The 19,431-nt window shown below is 34.5% G+C and overlaps 1 protein-coding gene across 1 annotated transcript in view; it reads right to left on the minus strand.

Annotated features, from left to right (window-relative positions):
* Window positions 1-19,431, minus strand: part of MALRD1 (MAM and LDL receptor class A domain containing 1) — a 694,737-nt gene that overhangs the window by 407,106 nt on the left and 268,200 nt on the right. Inside the window, exons 23-24 of the mRNA XM_011972480.1 lie at window positions 18,518-18,628; window positions 14,605-14,818 (exon numbers count right to left, since the gene is read on the minus strand). Coding sequence (XP_011827870.1) covers window positions 14,605-14,818; window positions 18,518-18,628 — 325 coding nt within the window. The remainder of the gene's footprint in view (window positions 1-14,604; window positions 14,819-18,517; window positions 18,629-19,431) is intronic.

The following is a 19,431-nucleotide window of genomic DNA, read 5'->3' on the forward strand; positions in this document are numbered from 1 at the left end:
AGCCAGGATGGTCTCGATCTCCTGACCTCGTGATCTGCCCGCCTCGGCCTCCCAAAGTGCTGGGATTACAGGCATGAGCCACCGCGCCCGGCCTCTCTTTGAACTTTCTATGAATTCATAAATATTTCAAAATTAAAGGCTAAAATATTAATATCAATTGCTGATTATCATTAGGAATTTATGATAGAGTGGTTTCCAGTGTATTTTGTTATTCTGTGAAGTAATAATCATAAATACATTAAACAAATATTTTCACACTGTGATATACAGAATGACTGTACTACAAAGCATATTTGTGTTCCTACAAAGAAAAAGGCAGTTTTGAGGATAAATAATTTAGAAAAGCCCTATGTGCATCAACCTTTTGAAAATCATAAGGCACATTATATATCAAACATTTGGAAAATATGGATTATCTCATGAGTGATTCAGAGAGGTCCTTCACATATAATTTTTTCTTCTCTGTCGACGACCTGGTTTTATAATCTGGAAAATATTATCCTAACACTTGCCACTTAAGACACTGTGATAGTAAGAGGAGGGACCACTGTTGGTAATTTTGGAAAGACAATGAATGTGGTCTTAGCTCCCGTCACTCAGCTGCAGCCGGATCTAATGAATTCCTCAAGGTCAGGACAGCGGATCCTTCCCAGAAAGCCTGCCTTAGTAACATCATGATATCTGACCTACTTTCCAACATAATTTCTCAAAGAAAAAAAAAGCTATTCTCAGTCCATGCTTAATAACAACTCTGAAAACACACTGGTTGTTTTCAAAGCAGTGTGTTACTTTTATGAAAACCTACGTTGGGATTAGTATTTATATATGACCAAATTATCTTCATTTCGCCCCTCCAAAAATACTTGGCACTTTCTCTAACTCTCAAGAAATGCAAATGCTTATTTATGTATCTCTTTTACTATACAAGAAGCTCCACAATTATTCAGACCATATCTTGTTTTTCTTTGTTTTTGCCCTAGGGCCACTTCTGTTGGGGGTGCCTAATGTTTACCAAATAAATAAATGAAAAGGAAATCTGGTAGTAATATGTCAGATAATGTGAGTGTTAATTATAGAATGCTTTCTTAGATTTTAAATGGTTATTGACTAAGAACGAAGTAATTACCCAGGTCAGTGGTTTTCAGTATCAAGGATAATGCACACTGGTGTACTCCCTAGCCCAGAGGCAGTGTACACTGTGAAATTCATTTTTGCCACAACTGAACACTAATTATGAAAACATAAAGTTTCAGATGGAACGTCGACCTTACTATAATAAATAAATAATACATGTAATATAACCTCACTGCAAAACTAACAATTACACCTTAAAATCATAATCCCTTCTCCCCCAGAATTCATCTGTTTCCTTGGAAATTAGAGAATGCTATATAGTCATATGCCATAACAATTAAAAGAGGGCAGTCAAGATGTAAACACATCAACTCAAAAAACTAAGTAAATAAAAGCATCCTGAGGGATAAAGTGGGTAGTGAAATTCTCCTTATGCATTTGTAGAACCCAAAGGACATTGTTATTGACATAGTGATGACATAAAAGGGGCTGTGTTTTAATTATTCTTGGCTTTTAAAATATTTCATTGATTTTTTAAATTCCTTCAATTACATCATATATCCTTTGGCTTGATTCATCATTTTTCATTCTTTGGTCAAATATTAATTTCTCAATGAGAATTTCTATAAGTGCCTATTTAAAATTGTAAGTCACCACTCCAAGCATTTTGCTTTACTTTTCTGTACTTTTTGCTGGACCACTAATCACTGTAATGTGTGTGTGTGTGTGTGTGTGTGTGTGTGTGTATAAACATAGATACATGTATGTGTATATATGTGTGTGTGTGTTTATATATAGTGTTATTTTACTTATTTTCTTTGATGTTTGTGTCCCACCCACCACCAACAGTCAGAATGGAAACTCCATGACAGCAGGACATATATATGTATTGTTCATTTCATTATTCCAAGAAATTAGAAAAAATGCCAGAAATATCATAATAAACACTTGCTGAATGAATGCTCACTTTTACAAGTTTCTCAAAATCTTCAATAAGTTATATTAGAAGGCAAACACACGTATATGAACTATGTCTTGACTTGAATATATTTCAGTCTATTCAATTAATAAAACCAGAGAGAAAGTGGTAAAAAATATAGAAAGAAAGATGTACAAAATAAAACACAAATTATTGCTAATGGTTAAAAAATATCGAATATTAAAACCAACAGATATTTGCTTATGTTGACAAGGAACTAAAAAGTACAATAACAGCTCCCTCTTCCACCAGAGAGCTTTGTGAAATTGTTGTATTATCGAAAGCAACACTTTTCAAATTTTAATACACATATGAATCACCTGAGGAACTTGCTAACAAGAAGTTTATGATTTCGTGAGTCTCAGATGGGGCCTCAATGCTAGCAAAGATGCTGATGCTCTCTAGACCAAAATCTGATTAGAAATAAGTTTAATTCTTTAGCAATATTTAATTTTGCTCTGCTATGACGTAAAAAGTAATAATATTTTGAGGCACATTTCATCCAGTGGGAAATAACCTGTGTTTAAACATATCTGTAATAATTGTGAAAGACTGCTAGTAAGTGACTGAGTATAAGAGTTTGGTTGATTTTTTTTTTTTTTAATGTTCTTTCCCCTCATTCTCCCAATCTAGGCAGAGTACACTTTTCTATCCCATTGATTTTGGAAATGGATTTGTGACTTTCTATGGCCAATGAAATATTTAGAGACATGACACAGGCAGAGAATAAACATTTACTTTCATGTCTGGATTTGTGCCTTTTTCCTTCTATTTTCTGCTCAAAGAACATGACTTACATAGCTGCTGGCTCAGGCATGAACTCCACCCACACCTTACAACTAAGCCCTGCTAAGCTCAACCCAAATCACAGAACCTTTTGGGAGTGTTAATGGGTACAAAAAAAAAAGTTAGAAAGAATGAATAAGACCTACTATTTCATAGCACATCAAATTGACGACAGTCAATGATAAATTAATTTTACATTTTAAAATAAGCAAAAGAGTGTAAATAGATTGTAACACATAGGATAAATGTTTGAGAAGGTGGATACCCCATTCTCTGGAATCTGATTATTTTTCATGGCATGCCTGAATCAAAACATCTTATGTAACCCATAGATATAGACACCTACTATGAAATGGTTTGGATCTTTATCCCCAGCCAAATGTCATCTCAAATTGTAATCTCCATGTGTCAGAGAGGGACCTGGAGGGAGGTAATTAGATCATGAGGACAGTTTCCCCCATGCTGTTCTTATGATAGTGAGCGAATTCTCAGGAGATCTAATGGTTTAAAAGTAAAGCACTCACTCTCTCGCTCTCTCTCTTCTGCTTCCATGGAAGACATTCCTTGCTTCCCCTACACTTTCCACTGTAATTGTAAGTTTCCTGAGGCCTCCCCAGCCATGTGGAACTGTAAGTCAGTTAAACCTCTTTTATTTATAAATTACCCAGTCTCAAATATGTCTTTATAGCAGTGTGAGAATGAACTAATATAACACATACTATGTACCTACAAAATTTAGAAATTTAAAAATTAAGAAAACAAATCACAGAACCTCACCATTACAGGGTGAAAATAAGAAACGGTTTTTAAATTGACAATGATTTTTGCTGTAGATTGTTACACAGCATTATCATGATACAGATAACTTATACAGAAATTAGTACTTTAATGGAGTGCTGACATAAAAACTACCTAAAATTTGTAGCAATGACCAAGATGGCAGGCAATAAAGGAATTGTTACAGGAGACTGAAAAAATTGAGATTTATATTATGTAACATCAAAACATTTGATAAACCTAGTGCCCAAGATATTGTGGAAAGCTGAATATGTATATAATTATATTACAAATTTGTGTGAGGAGTTTTCCGGGCAAAATGTTGAAAACATGAATTGGTTACTACTTGATGTATTTGATATGATGCCACAAGAAAAATACAAGCTCAGGAAAGAACTGATAAGCTAGTAAACACATTTAAGAAGGCAAGGAGAGAGGTCAGAAATTCAGAGATTTTAAACCTCGGAAGTAGAAACTTTAACTGATCATTTAAATAGTGGAATGCTAAAACATATCTTCCAGAAAAGACCAAACCCAGGGCTCCATCATGAAAGCATGGCCTTGGGATAAAGTCCAAACCAAGTGTAGAGCTGGAGACTGTTTTTCAGACTTTTGACAGGAAAAACATCCTCCTAGGTATGTGTGTGTGTATGTATGTATGTATATGTGTATATATACATACACACAAGTACACTTATATATATATATATATATATATATATATATATATATAGTCACCCTGATGTGCTATTAAGTAGTAGGTCTTATTAATTCATTCTAACTATATATACACAAAGTTTTATATATAGTATATAACTAGTACATGTATATACTAGCATATAGTATATATGTAGCTATATATATTGTGTAAATATGTATATATGTGTACGTGAGTGTGTGTATATATACATATAGTTAGAAAGAATTAATAAGAGTTACTATTTCATAGCACACCAGGGTGCCTATAATCAGTAATATCTTAGTTTTACATTTTAAAATAACTTAAAGAGTGCAAGTGAATTGCTTGTAATTCAAAGGATAAATGCTTGAGGAGATGGACACCTCATTCTCCATGAGGTGCTTATTTCACATTGCATGCCTGCATTCAAACATCTCATGTACCCCATAAATATATATACCCACTATGAAATGATTTGGCTCTTTGTCCCCACCCAAATCTCATCTCAAATTGTAATCCCCACATGTCAGGGAGAGACATGGTGGGAGGTGATATTTTTTATGGTTTATTTTGTTATGGTTTTACAAAAATCTGAGACATCCAAAAAAACTGTGATTAAATTTAGAGAAAAAGGCACATCTCACAGAGAATTTTACAGTGGGTGAGAAGCAACATGAACTGCAGACCTTGCAGGTGGGGAGTCTCTTGCAAAAGCAGAAGTCACATCAGCAAACTGGTGAAGAGGCAGCTCTAAGCTCCGTTCAGCCACAGACACATCAAAATGCAAGCAGAAAATGTCAGAATCAATGTTGTCAGAACTCTGGAAAGCAGTCAAAAGATTACAACAAGCAAGCAAATGCTGAATGAAGAAGACAGCAACCTAAAAATGGTAGGAAGATTCTCCGCAATTTCTTATAGAAGATAGAAGCAGTGGGAATATTTTCTCATTCATTGTTTGAAGCCAGTATTACTTCTAATACCAAAACCAGACAAAAACTTGTAAGAAACAAGAACTAAAGAGCAACATTTCTCATGAACATAGATCTGAAAATATTCAATAAAATATTAGCAAATCAAATCCAACGATGTCTAAAAATAACTACATGGCATAGCCAAATGGGATTTGTTCCAGGTTTGTAAGGCTGGCTCAACATTCGAAAACCAAATAATGTAATCCATCACATCAACAAGCTAAAGATGAAAAATCATATAATCATATCAATACATGAAGAAAAACCATCTGACAAAATCCGACACCCATTCATGATAAAAACTCTCAGCAAACTAGAAATAGAGGAAAACTTTCTCAACTTCTAAAGAACAACTGCAAAAAAACCTACAGCTAAAACTACATTTAATGGTGAAAAGCTAGACGCATTTTTGCTAATATCAGGAGCAAGACAAAGATGTTCCCTCTCACAACTCCTTTTCAACATCACACTGACAGTCCTAACTCATGCAATAAAACAAGAAAAGGAAGTAAAAGTTACACAAATTAGGAAGGAAGATACAAAACTGTCTTTCGTCACATATGGCATAATTACCTATGTAAATTCTAAAAGACAAAAATATTCTGGAACTAATAAGCAATTACAGGGGTTTGCAGGATACATGATTAATACACAAAAGTCAATTGCTTTCCTATATATCAACAGTGAACAAGTGGAATTTGAAATTAAAAACATGATAACATTTATATTAGCACTCTCTCTCCGCAGAAATGAAATACTTAGGTATATGTCTAACAAAGTAGATTTAAGATTTATTTTTATTTTATTTGTTTTTTTCTGAGGTGGAGTCTCGCTCTGTCACCCAGGATGGAGTGCAGTGGCACGATCTTGGCTCACTACAACCTCTGCCTCCCGGGTTCAAGTGATTCTCCTGTCTCAGCCTCCTGAGTAGCTGGGATTACAGGCACCTGCCACCACATCCAGCTATATTTTTTGTAATTCTAGTAGAGATGAGGTTTCACCATGTTGGCCAGGCTAGTCTCAAACTCCAGACCTCAGTGTATCCATCTGCCTCAGCCTCCCAAAATGCTGGCATTGCAGGGGTGAGCCACTGCACCCTGCCAGATGTAAGATGTATATGAGGAAAACTATTAAACTATGATAAAATATATCAAAGAATAACTAAATAAATGGAGAGTTAACTCATGTTCATCAATAGAAATGGTCAATGTTGTCAAGATATCAATTCTTCCCAATTTGACCTTTAGTACAATGCAATCCCAATAAAATCCCAGCAAGTTATTTTGTGAATATTGACAAACAATCCTAAGGCTTGCATAGAGAGGCAAAAGATTCAGAATAGTCAAGACAATAGTAAAAATAAAACAAAAGAAGACAGCTAATACTACCTGACCCCAGGCCTTACAATAAAGTTTCAGTAATCAAGACAATGAAACATTGGCAAAAGAATATAGAAATAGATGAATCAAACACAATACAGAGCCCAGAAACAGATGAACAAAAATATGGTTATTGATATTTGAAAAACAACAAAAACAAGTCAATGGAGAAAGAAGAGTCTTTTTAATAAATGGCGCTGGAAAAACTGAACGTCTACATGCAAAACAATGAATCTAGACACAGAGTTTATAAGTTTATATTCTCCACAAAAATTAACTCAAAATGGATAATAGACATGAATATAAAATGCGAAACTATAAAAATGCTGGCAAATAACATCTGAGAATATCTAGATGATCTTTTGCTATAGTGATAGTTTTTTAAATACAGCACCAATGGCACAATTCATGAAACAAGTAATTGGTAAGTTGGACTTTCTTAAATTTTAGAAGTGATGCTTTCTGAAAGACACCGTAAAGCAAATTACCAGTAGAAGACTAGTCACAAACTGAAAGAAAATATGTGAAAGACGCATCTGAGAAAAAATTATTATCCAAAACATACAAAGAACATTCAAAACTCAAAAACAAACAACCTAATTAATAAACGGACAGAAGATCTGAACAGATACCTCATCAAAGAAGACATACAATGGCAAGTAAGCAAATGAAACGAAGCTCAACATCATATGTCATCAGGAAATTGCAAATTTTAAAAAGTGGCATACCACTAAATACCCATTAAGATAGCAAAAATTTAAAAAAGCTGAAAACATCAAGTGCTGGCAAAGATATGGAGTGACAGAAATTGCCATTCATTGATGCTGTGAATGCAAAATGGTACAGTCACTTTGGAAAACAGTTTGGCAGTTCCTTGCAAAACTAAACATACTTTACCATATAACCCTGCAAACTTGGTCCCCGATATTTTCCCAAAGGAGTTAAAAACTTATGTCCACACAAGAACCTGCACATGCATGCTTACAGCAGCTTTATTCATAATTGCCAAAATTGGAAGCAACCAAGATGCCCCTCAGCGAGCGAATGGACAAATAAACTGTGGCATATTCAGACAACAGAATATTATCCAGCTGTAAAAAGCAATGAGTTTTCATGTCTATTATCAAGTGAAAAAAGGACATTTGAAAAGGCTACAATGCTGTGTGATTTCAACTACATGACATTCTAGAAAAGACAAAACTATGCAGACAGGATCAAAATCAGTTGCCAGCTGTTTAAGGGTGGGGAGGAATGAACAGGCGGAGCATAGATTATTTTGAAGGCAATGAAACGACTCTGTAGGATACTATGATAGTCGATACATGTTATCATACATTTGTCATAACCCACAGAATGTACAGCACCAAGACTGAGACCTACTGTAAACTATGGAGTGTTAATGATGTGTCATTTTAGGTTTATCGAGTGTAGAAAATGTACCACTCTTGTATGGGGAAGGCTGTGGGTATATGGAAATAAGGGGTATATGTTTGTTCGTTTGTTCTTTCTTTCTTTCTTTTTTTTTTTTTTTTTGGACGGAATCTTGCTGTCACCAGACTGGAGTGTAGTGGCACGATCTCGGCTCACTGCAACCTCCGCCTCCTGGGTTCAAACAATTCCCCTGCCTCAGCCTCCCGAGTAGCTGGGACTACAAGCGCGTGCCACCACGCCCAGCTAATTTTTTGTATTTTTAGAAGAGACGGGGTTTCACTATGTTAGCCAGGATGGTCTTGATCTCCTAACCTCATGATCCGCCCGCCCTGGCCTCCCAAAGTGCTGGGATTACAGGCGTGAGCCACCACACCCAGTTGATAACTGTACTTTCTACTCAGTTTGTTGTAAACCTAAAATTGCTATAAAACTAAAGGTATTAAAAATAAACATGAAAAAAGACAACCTACAAAATGATAATGAATATATGCAAATTGCATATTTGATAATGATTTAAGATTTAGAATTCTAAAGAACTCCTATAACTCAACAAAAGATAATTCTGTGAAAAAAATTGGGCAAAATAGACATTTCTCCAAAAAAGATACACAAATGACCAATAAGATCAAGAAAAGATGTTCAACATCATTCATCATTAGGGAAATGCAAATCAAAACCACCATGAGATTACACTTCATACTCCCTAGGATGGCTATAATTAAAAAGCTTAAAAAGGAAAGCAGCAGGTCCCAGACTTCCTTCAAAAATTTGCTTGAATACCTTCTCATGTAGGCCTGTCCTTACCATGATACTTAATATTTTAATTTGCCATCCTTCCATCTTATGATTTCTTATGTTTTATGTTTTTATCACAGTACTGCTCACCTCTTAACGAGCTGTGTAATTTTACATACACATATGTAAGTATGTACCTATTACTTAACAAGCTGTGTAACTTACTTATATACACATATGTAAGCATGTACCTATACACATATTATATACACATATGTAAGCATGTACAAATACACGTTTATATACACATATGTAAGTATGAAAGTTTACTTATATATACAAAAGTGTAAGTTTGTGTATTATATATACAAATAAACACACACAATATATTTTGTGTAATATATATATACACACAAAATATATATTTTCTGTTTAACACAAAAGTACATGCTCAAGAAGAACATGATTTTTTTTTTGTTTCATTTAATGATGTATACTAGGTGTCTCAAACATTGCTTGTCATATAGCAACTGCCCAATAAATATATATTAATTAAACAGTTTTGTCTTTATTTTCTTTATTCTTGGCAGGGTTTTGAAAATTTATTTGTCTTCTGAAGTCCTCCATCTTAGAGTTGTGTTCTATTTCATTAATTTGTGCTATTATCTAACTGGTTTCTAATATAAATTTTTAAGGCAATATATTTTTCTCTATCTACTGGCTTAGAAAAAGCGCATAGTTTATGCCATGCAATATTATTGTTATTTCTGTTTCAAAACATTTTTTAATTTAATGTGATTTAGGAGGGGGACATGGGCTATTTAAAGTGTCTTTCTCCTAAACAATGGGAGTTTCCTAAACATTGCCTTATCATTTAAAATTATAACCCTTTTTTGTTCCTTCCTAAATGTTCTGTGTGTGCTTGAAAATCATATATATCTGAAGCTGGTAAATTGCGTTACATATGTCCATTAGGTATAGATCACTGACTATGCTGGTCAACTCTATTGCATCCTTACCATAGCACAAAATTAAAACATTTTGAGAATGCCTGAAGTACTCTGAATTGTGACTCATCAGTAAATAAGCTAATTAGAATGTATTTGGAAACTAATAAAATGGTTGTTTCTGAAAGGAGTCTCTGTATCAATGGCATGATTATATTCAAATAAGATTTTAGAGTTCCTAGATACACAAATCACTTTGACTACATCCTGTATTACAGAAGTGATATTCAGATTATTTTTTAAAATTACTTTTTTATAGATTTTGCTTTCAGAGTCTACATTTATCTACAGATAATTAAAGCAGGATGTACACGTTTATATTACAAAGGATTTCTAGGTATTTTATTCACTTTGTAGCAATTGTGAACGGGAGTTCACTCATGATTTGGCTCTCTGTTTGCCTATTATTGGCTGTTGGAGGGTGGGGGACTAGGGGAGGGATAGCATTAGGAGAAATACCTAATGTAGATGACAGGTTGACGGGTGCAGCAAACCACCATGGCACGTGTATATCTATGTTACAAAACCTGCACGTTCTGCACATGTACCCCAAAACTTAAAGTATAGTAATAAAAAATATTTTTTTCTCCATGAAACGTCTTGTATCTTTAAAAGGAGTTGATTTCTTTCATTCTTTCTGCTGTTCCTAGATGGTATATTTCTACCTAATCAGATTTTCAAAGCCTTCTTAGAGTTGTGATATGTGTTCAAGCTTTACTTAGAATTCTCAAAACAAAACAAAACAAAGAAAGGAGACTGTGGAATTTAAACCCAAATACATGGTTGGTTGCCAGCCAAACTTTTGAAATCAGTTGCTATGGAGATTCTTCTGTCTTTCTCTTCTTCTGGGTCTAATTAGGGCATCAAAGTTTATAGCATATAAATATAATAACACCACTCATAATTCCTATGGCAGATTCCAGTCACTTTATAACTAAAACATAACATTTAAGACCAGTAGACTGGAAACACAGTTGAACTTCAAAAAAAAATTAGCAATGCTATGTTAAAAGAGATAATTCTCATGTAATGGCAACCAATGCCAAAATCAGGTTTATTCTAATTTCTTTGTTTGTACCAGCAGCTGAAAAAGTTTTATTCCTGGGCATTATTTGGAACTAATTCAGCTTTCTTGCTCTAATATTACTGGTATGAATATGCCCACTCAAATCTAAAAAAAAAAGAACAAGAGATTTTGCAATCATTCACCAAAAAGCACCTTCTGGTACAACTTATCCTCCAAAGGCTCATGATTACTTTGGCCTTTAGGTTTGAAACAGAAGAACTACCAAGACAGTACATTTTTAATATGTTTCTGATTCCCTTGGTAAATCAGCATACTTTCCCTCATACAGAGAGAAATTCCTAGAAATATGCACAACTTTAGAGCTTAAATACAAAGAGCTCACGAAATATTTAGCCAGAAATAAAATGATACTTTGAATTCTGAAAAATTACACTAAACTATATCTCTAGGAAAGAGATAAACTGGTGACATTACAAATAAAATTCAAAAGCATTATGTGTGCTCTGTTAACCTTATATGTTTGTGTGATATTTAATTGAAAATGACAATGAAGAAAATGTACAAGCATTTGATACAGAAATAACTAAAACAACAGCAGAAAATATTCATAAGGTAAAGATAAATATTAACAAATACAGAATTCCAGAGTAGCAAAGTATTTTTCCTTGTTCATATAATAATGTATATAATAAATAATCCAAAATTGAAAGAATATATAGTCATGTGATTTTAAAAGGCCATCTATGTCTATAGAGAATAAGTTTTGTTTTCAACTGACACATTAATTGTCATATTTATGGGGTATAGTGTAATGTTTTAATATATGTATATATTATAGCACTGATCAAATCAAAGTTAACACTTATCATATCTCAAACACTTGTCATCTCTTTGTGGTAAAAACATTAAGTTTTTTTTTTTTAAGATTCAGTTATACACAAAAGTGGTAGGGTATATGCAGGAAAATGAAGCTGGAACTCTACCTTTTATCATATATAAATACAAACTCAGGATGGATTAAAGACTTAAAAGGCAAGACCTAAAACTATAAAAATTCTAGAAGAAAACCAAGGAAACTGAATTTTTCACAACAGCCCTGGCAAGGAATTTATGACTAAATCATCAAAAGCAATTGAAATGAAACCAAAAATTGACAAGTGGGATCTAATTAAACTAAAGAGTTCTGCACAGAAAAAACAAACAAACAACAAAAAAAAACCTCTCAACAGAGTAAACAGAAAACCTACAAAACGGGAGAAAATAGTCACAGACTACGCATACAACAAAGGTCACACTTCATGAATCCATAAAGAATTTAGTCAATTCAACAAGCAAAAACAACCCCATTAAAAAGTGGGCAAAGGACATGAACAGACACTTTTCTAAAGAAGACAAACAAGCAGCCAATAAACATATGAAAGAAATTCTCTGTATCACTAATCATCAGAGAAATGCAAATCAAAACCACAGTGAGATACCATCTTACATTAGTCAAAATGGCCATTATTAAAAAGTCAAAAAAAACAGATGTTGGTGAGGTTACCGAGAAAAGGTAAAGCTTACACACTGCTGGTGGGAATGTAAATTAGTTCAGCCACTGTGGAAGGGAGTTTGAAGACTCTGAAAGAACTCAAAGCAGAATTACCATTTGACCCAGCAATTTCATTATTAGGTATATAACCAAAGGAAAATAAATCTTTCTCCCAAAAAGATACACGCATTCCTATGTTCATCACAGGACGAGTCACAATACCAAAGACATGGAATCAATCCAGGCGCCCATCAGTGGTGGACTGAATAAAGAAAATCTGTTACATATACACCATGGAACACTACACAGTCATAAAAAAAGAATGAAATCAAGTCCTTCGCACCAACATGGATGCAGGTGGAGGCCATAATTCTAAGTGAATTAATGCAGGAACAGAAAACCAAACACTGCATATTCTCACTTGTAAGTGGATGCTCAACACTGGGTAAACGTGGACATAAACATGGGAACAATAAGCACTGGGGACTACTAGAGTGGGGAGGGAGAGAGGAGGAAAAGGGCTAAAAATCTATTGTGTCCTATGCTCACTATCTGGCTGACAAGACTAATCATACCCCAAATTTCACCATCACACTATACAAGAAACCTGCACGTGTACCGCTGATTCTAAAAGTTGAAATAATTTGTTTTAAAAGAAGTGGTATGGTAGCTTGGGCAAAACATTGGATCATAAATCAAAATACTTAGTTCTAATGAGAACACATGGACACAGGGAGGGGAACATCACACACCAGGGCCTGTCAGGGGCTAGGGGGCTAGGGGAGGGATAGCATTAGGAGACAGACCTAATGTTGATGGGTGCAGCAAACAACCATGGCATGTGTAAACCTATGTAACAAACCTGCACGTTCTGCATGTGTGTCTCAGAACTTAAAGTATAATAATAATAATTAAAAAAAACTTCTGTTCTAGGACCAACTCTATCAGTACAAGTTTTATGAACTTTGACAAAACCTAAGCCACTCTTGTTGACAGCTTCATCTGTTGACTGCACTAATAATATCTTTCCCACCTAACTCTCAAGGCTTCTGAAGTTCAAATGAAAATTAATAAATAAAAAAGGCTTTGAACGTTAAAAGTTCTATGTATATGTGAGCTGAAGTTGTTCATGATATTTCAGTTTCGGTTCCAAGGAGCAAATAATATCAAACTGCAATATTCTAGTTCAGAAATTATTAAAGGTAATGGTGACATAATTTGTCAACCTTCATTTTGACAATTTATATTCACCTCATTTGCAGTTAAATGAAGCCACAAATGGACTATGTTGCACAATTTTACAGGCCTAGCAGAATGAGTACATATGGCCCATTTAGCTAAGGATATTTTAATATATGGTGTTCATTATGAGTTGATCTCTTTCAACCATATCACCCAGCTGATATGTATCTCCTTGAGAGATCACTATGTCTATTTTATATACAGGTATTTATCAGGGTGTTGATTTTTTTTAACAACCTATCACATCTGACAACATACACAGAGAAATGACAATCCTCTGAAATGCATCAGAGCCTGTAGGCTCACCAGCCCTGCATGAATTGTCTTTAATGAAAATTTTGCCTGTAATTTTTCAAAAAAAAAAACTTTATTTGAGGCTGGGCTCAGTGACTCATGCCTGTAATCCCAGCACTTTGGGAAGCCAAGGCAGGTGGACCATGAGGTCAAGAGATCAAGACCATCCTGGCCAACATGGTGAAACCCGATCTCTATTAAAAACACAAAAAATAGCTGGGCATGGTGGTGCGTGCCTGTAGTCCCAACTAATCGGGAGGCTGAGGCAGGAGAATCACTTGAACTCGGGAGGCGGAGGTTGCAGTGAACTGATATCATGCCACCGCACTCCATCCTGGCAACAGAGTGAGACTCCGTCTCACAAAAAGAAAAAAAAAAAACACACAAAAAAAACCTTTCATATGAAAAATACTTGTTTCCATTCTATTTTTCTTTGAAGACACCTGTTTTCCAATTTATCTCCAATTAATACACACATACACACACACACACAGTCATCAATTGGTTTTAAATGAATTATGAGTATAAATGAATTATTCAGAGAAAGGAGGGAAAGAATCAAGTTAAATCACCTTACCTTCCCCTGGTATTGAGATACACACACTCTGCATGTTTCAACAATAAACGCAGCATATTGAGTAAGGCTATGGCAGTTGAAGGTAAAAGTAAGAAAACAGAACCCTTTTACTTACGACAAATGAAAGTAGTCTCATCTGAATTATCAGCACAATCATTCACAAAATCACAAAGCTTGTCCTTTGCAATGCAGTGCTTATTAGCACACATGAATTCGTGAGCATTACACTTTCTATCTGGGTTAAGCAAAGGGGAGCAATCTTGGAAGGAAATATCATCCACTGCTACATCTCCTATGTAACTGATACCACGTTTGGCTCTGAAGACAATCTAAAAAAAAAAAAAAAAAAAAAAGCCAGTTACAGTTACACTGTCAATCAAGAAGTTCAAAACCTGGACAAACACTATTTATCAAGCACATCAAGCTTGAACCTGTTTGTTTTGCCTTGTTTTTTTAATGTCTCTATGTTGAAAATGACCCAGGAAATTTAAGGACCATTTAAGACCTAGGTCATCCTCAACACCTAAGAATGTGGGAGTGGCAACACCACTGGCTCATGTCTAGATTTTTAGGAGATAGGTCTAGAAAATTGGCAGGAGACACCGATCCACTACTGCCTTTGCCAGCTGTCAGATGTCAAACAAGACCTACTCCTGTTTCAGAGTATTGCTGCACAGGAAAGCAGTAGGTCGATCAGATGACGTAAAGTACCAAGAGTGAAAAGAGTGAAAAGATACAAGTAGATTCCTTATTTTGCTCAATTCTTGTCATTCCTCAGATCTCTCCATTCCTACTATTTGAAAGCTAAAAGATAAGTCTTCAATACCATGAGTGGTTTTTTTTTTAATTGGACACATCTTTGGAATTGACTTTGATTTGCTTTTGATTCATATATGTGATGAACAGAATCTTCACGTGTCCTATTGTTTGACGACGATCTCCCACATATGTGGACTTCAGTAGAATCAGGAAGAATGAAGAATAGCAACAGGAATCATTAATGGTTTTACAAATTCCATCTTCAATTTGTTAACAATACCATTGCTTGAAATAAAAATGAATGCTGTTTCATAACTACATAAAACATCACATATTCTGTAGTTTAGGATATTTCAGTGAAATGAATTCAGTCTTTTTATTAAGTTTTTCTGCAAGCTAAGTATGTATATGTTAACATAAGAAATATTCAGATATTTCAAAATAAATTTAGAACAATTAGAGGTGAGTTAACAAGGACAGTTTTACTTTAGTGATGTTGTACAAAATATTTACTGTTACCATATTTAGAAATGTCTTTTGACCAATTCTGGACGATTATTTTTCTTAAAATAAATAATTATAGTTTTTTTTCCCTTCAGATGTGATAGGTCTTTATACTGTTGCGTGAACCTAGGTGTTCTCCTCTTAACATGAGAAGATGGAATAATTGAAATCATGCCTCTCACATTATCAAAAGAAAAATATAACTGTGTTCGTATAGTGAATTTACATAAAAGGAATAGACTGCTCTTCATAGTAGGTGAGCTTGGAAAGAAAAAAATAAATTAGTAAAATAGATGAAGAGCTTGAAAGTGATTAAAAAGAGATGAAACCAAAAAGTATAATAAGGACTACGACTTTCTTAAAAGGGAAATCAAGCCATGGAAAAATATTGATACGCAAAATAAAAAGGATACTCTATTATCTGGATAGTCTAAAATTTCAATATGTGCTGTAATGCTCTGTGAATAAGAAATCAGATAATGCAATGAATGTTGCACTATTAATTTGCTTATCTTCTGTCGTATAGGTCCAATCTCAGTTGCTTGCCTTGTTCAAATAATCAAATCATCACTTACATCTCAACCTTTCACACAGTGTTGGCTGGGATTCCCTAGACTTTAACACTGAATGTGATTAACTGTTCTTAAAAAGAAGAGAAACTACAAAGTATCCTTTTTTTTCAGACAGAATAAAGTCAGGGTTAATTATTTTTGTAAAATTTGGTAGACAATGTAGCATGGCAGTTGCACTGTGGACTGGTGGAAGGCCTGACCGTGTCTACAGTCAGCCTCTGCCACCTGTAGTTACATAACTAGAGCAGAAGACCTAACACCTGGGTATTTCTGTATTCTAATTTATAACATGGAGATAATAATATTATGTAACTTGCAAGGTTATTGTGAAAGCAAGATGAGTAAATATTTTAAAAATTCATATAATAGTATGTAGCACTCAGTAAGTGCTACATATGTGATTGCTCTAATAGTAAAAATTATAATTAAATATTTTGTCTAAATTTGGGGGTGTTCCCAAACAAAATTATACAAACTTCCCAGAGATGTTCAGCATACCATTTCTAAAAATATTTTATATGTTTCCCCAAGGGCTAGAGGCACTCATCTTTGTGAGACTAATGAGAATAATCTTGTAAGAAACGGCAGAATCGTGAAGAGTGTGCCTAACTCATCACTGACTCTCTCGTGCATGGTGCATAGCAATGTGCTTTGCATGCAGTAAGTGCTCAATAATATTTTATGGAAGAAATCACACATAAAACAGCAAATATTCACAAGCCATTAATATTTAGTTTTAAGAGTCAAAAAAAATCAGCGGTATACTTCTCTTTAATCTCAATATGTGAAAAATTAGAAATTCAGAATGGCTAAATTAATAATGATTATATGTGCTGAAATTCCCCTTAATATTACTTCACTATTTTACTATATAGATATTTTACATGCACAGAAGTAGTTAAGACTTCATCACCTGGGGTGGAAGCCCAAGTGTGACAGAGTAGAACCTTCTACATGTTCTTGATGAGATTTCTTCTCGCCTCAGTTTAAAGACCTGAGAGGCAGAACAGTTGGGATCCCTCTAACAAAACTTTCATATTGTGCAAGGCTATGAAATAGCTATTCAGTCTTTACTGCTTTAAGTTGAACTTCCTTCTTATACACATCCTAAATTATCTACAAGTGATTCATAAGAAAACTAGATTCCAGAGAAAGGCAAAAGATACATAGGATTTACTACACCTATCATTCTAAGAAATTGGCTGTAATACTTATCAATGCTTTTATACAATGGAAGCCTGTATACTCCCACTGGAGTTGGGAGCAGCTGATCTATCAGAGAAAGCACATGGTTGTAGATGTATTTATCTGAACATTCACAGCCAACTTGACTACCCCAGCTGCACGGGGAAGAGTGAAAATGCAATATTCAACAAGAATTTTATCCTTTCTATCTGGAGATAAACGGCTCTAAATTCATGGAATTAAGACCCAGGCAGTTAAGACTAAGAAGAAAATGCTGTACATAAATGGCTCTGTGTTCTCACTCTGCCTATTCAAATTTTAACAAATCTTCAGAGCTAAGCCTCATCTTAAAGAAAATTCCCAATAAAACAGCAGCCAATGGAGGCCTTGCTTTCTTGGTAATCCATAAGAAATACGCTTTGTGCCAAACATTTCAGCACATGCTTATTTTCAATTTAAACATTTTCAGTTGCATACTAGTACTTTTCTTTAGTTATTAATATGTATAGGTCTGATCCTCTTACTATTATCACAAATTCCATGAAGACAAGTAGAGCATTACATAATATTGTGCCTCCCAAAAAATATTTTTAAATTAGGTGAATCTATTGCCTATAATAAGGTTTAACAATATAATATGTTTTCCAAAGACTATCTTTTAAATTGGGTTTGAAAGAATTAATTGCTGTACAAGCTCTGAGAATATATTTGCAAAACAGAGGGAAACGTTCTTTATATGTGTGGGGCTGGTTGGGGAGTGAAGGAAGGTTGTTATTCAAATTAAATGTTCCTAGAAATACGAATATCTACTTGGAAGAAATTGGAGTATTCTGAAGTTGTCAATTCCTTATGTAAAATGCCCCATGGAGTGTTAAATGTCGTGTCTACGCATCCATAGAACATATCAAAAAGGGAATGGGGAGCAAGAAGACTGTGAGTATGGAAGGAAATAGGATGAAAAAAAAATCAGCAGAACTCACTCACCCCATAACTACCTGTATTACACACCTGTGTATGTGAACGAATGCCTAAAAACACTTCTGCTCTCTTCCACTGTGCACCTTGCCATCCAGTTTGAGCCCACAATTTAGAAGTCACATTATCTTTCTTGATGAGTACCTGCAGAGATAAATCAGGTAAAAGGCATTGAAGTATTTTATCTTGAGAAATTGCAAACATGTAGAATTCTTCCAGTGATTCTTTTTTAGTTGCAATATCAACATGAAGTCCCAGAGAGAAGAGCTAAGACATTTTTTATTAGATATCTTTGTTTTCTACAGCATTGTGCCCCTAGGGTACCTCACAAGCTTTGTACAATAAAGATGAGCATGAATATCTGTCAGTCAAGTCCTAAGGTATCTGGACACCATTTAATTAAGAACTCAACTACATTAACTTTTTAAAAATCTGGTGGCAGTAACAATTGCTGTTTTATATATTATATAATATTCTTGTGGTCAAATGAGAAAGTATGGAATGCTTACTAAAACACTCTTTTGAGAATGATCTTTCTCATTAGATGGTTCCAGAGGGGCAGCAATGTTACAACATCAGCTCATTTCATTGTAAGCGCACAGATGGGTGAGATGAGTGAGCATCTATTTATACTGCACCAGTAAGAGCTTCCTGCCCAACAGCCGTGAAACCAACATATTCTCATCAGTACGGTACCCTCACCGTAAAGCAGAATCCAGATTACTCTCAGCAAACTATTATCGCTCTTCTTTTAGAATGATACAAAATGAGCCATGAAGTGAGTAACTAAGGCTCATAGGAGAGTGGAACAATTTCAGATTGTAAAATAACTGACTTAGATAGTGTATTAAATGATTTCACAACACTACTTTTTAAAAATAGAATTTTTACAACCAAAGAATTATTCAGATAAAAGATTTGTGAAAGTCCTGACTTTTAAAAGTGAA

This window comes from Mandrillus leucophaeus, unplaced genomic scaffold, assembly GCF_000951045.1.
Source record: "Mandrillus leucophaeus isolate KB7577 unplaced genomic scaffold, Mleu.le_1.0 Scaffold1295, whole genome shotgun sequence".
Taxonomy (NCBI): domain Eukaryota; kingdom Metazoa; phylum Chordata; class Mammalia; order Primates; family Cercopithecidae; genus Mandrillus; species Mandrillus leucophaeus.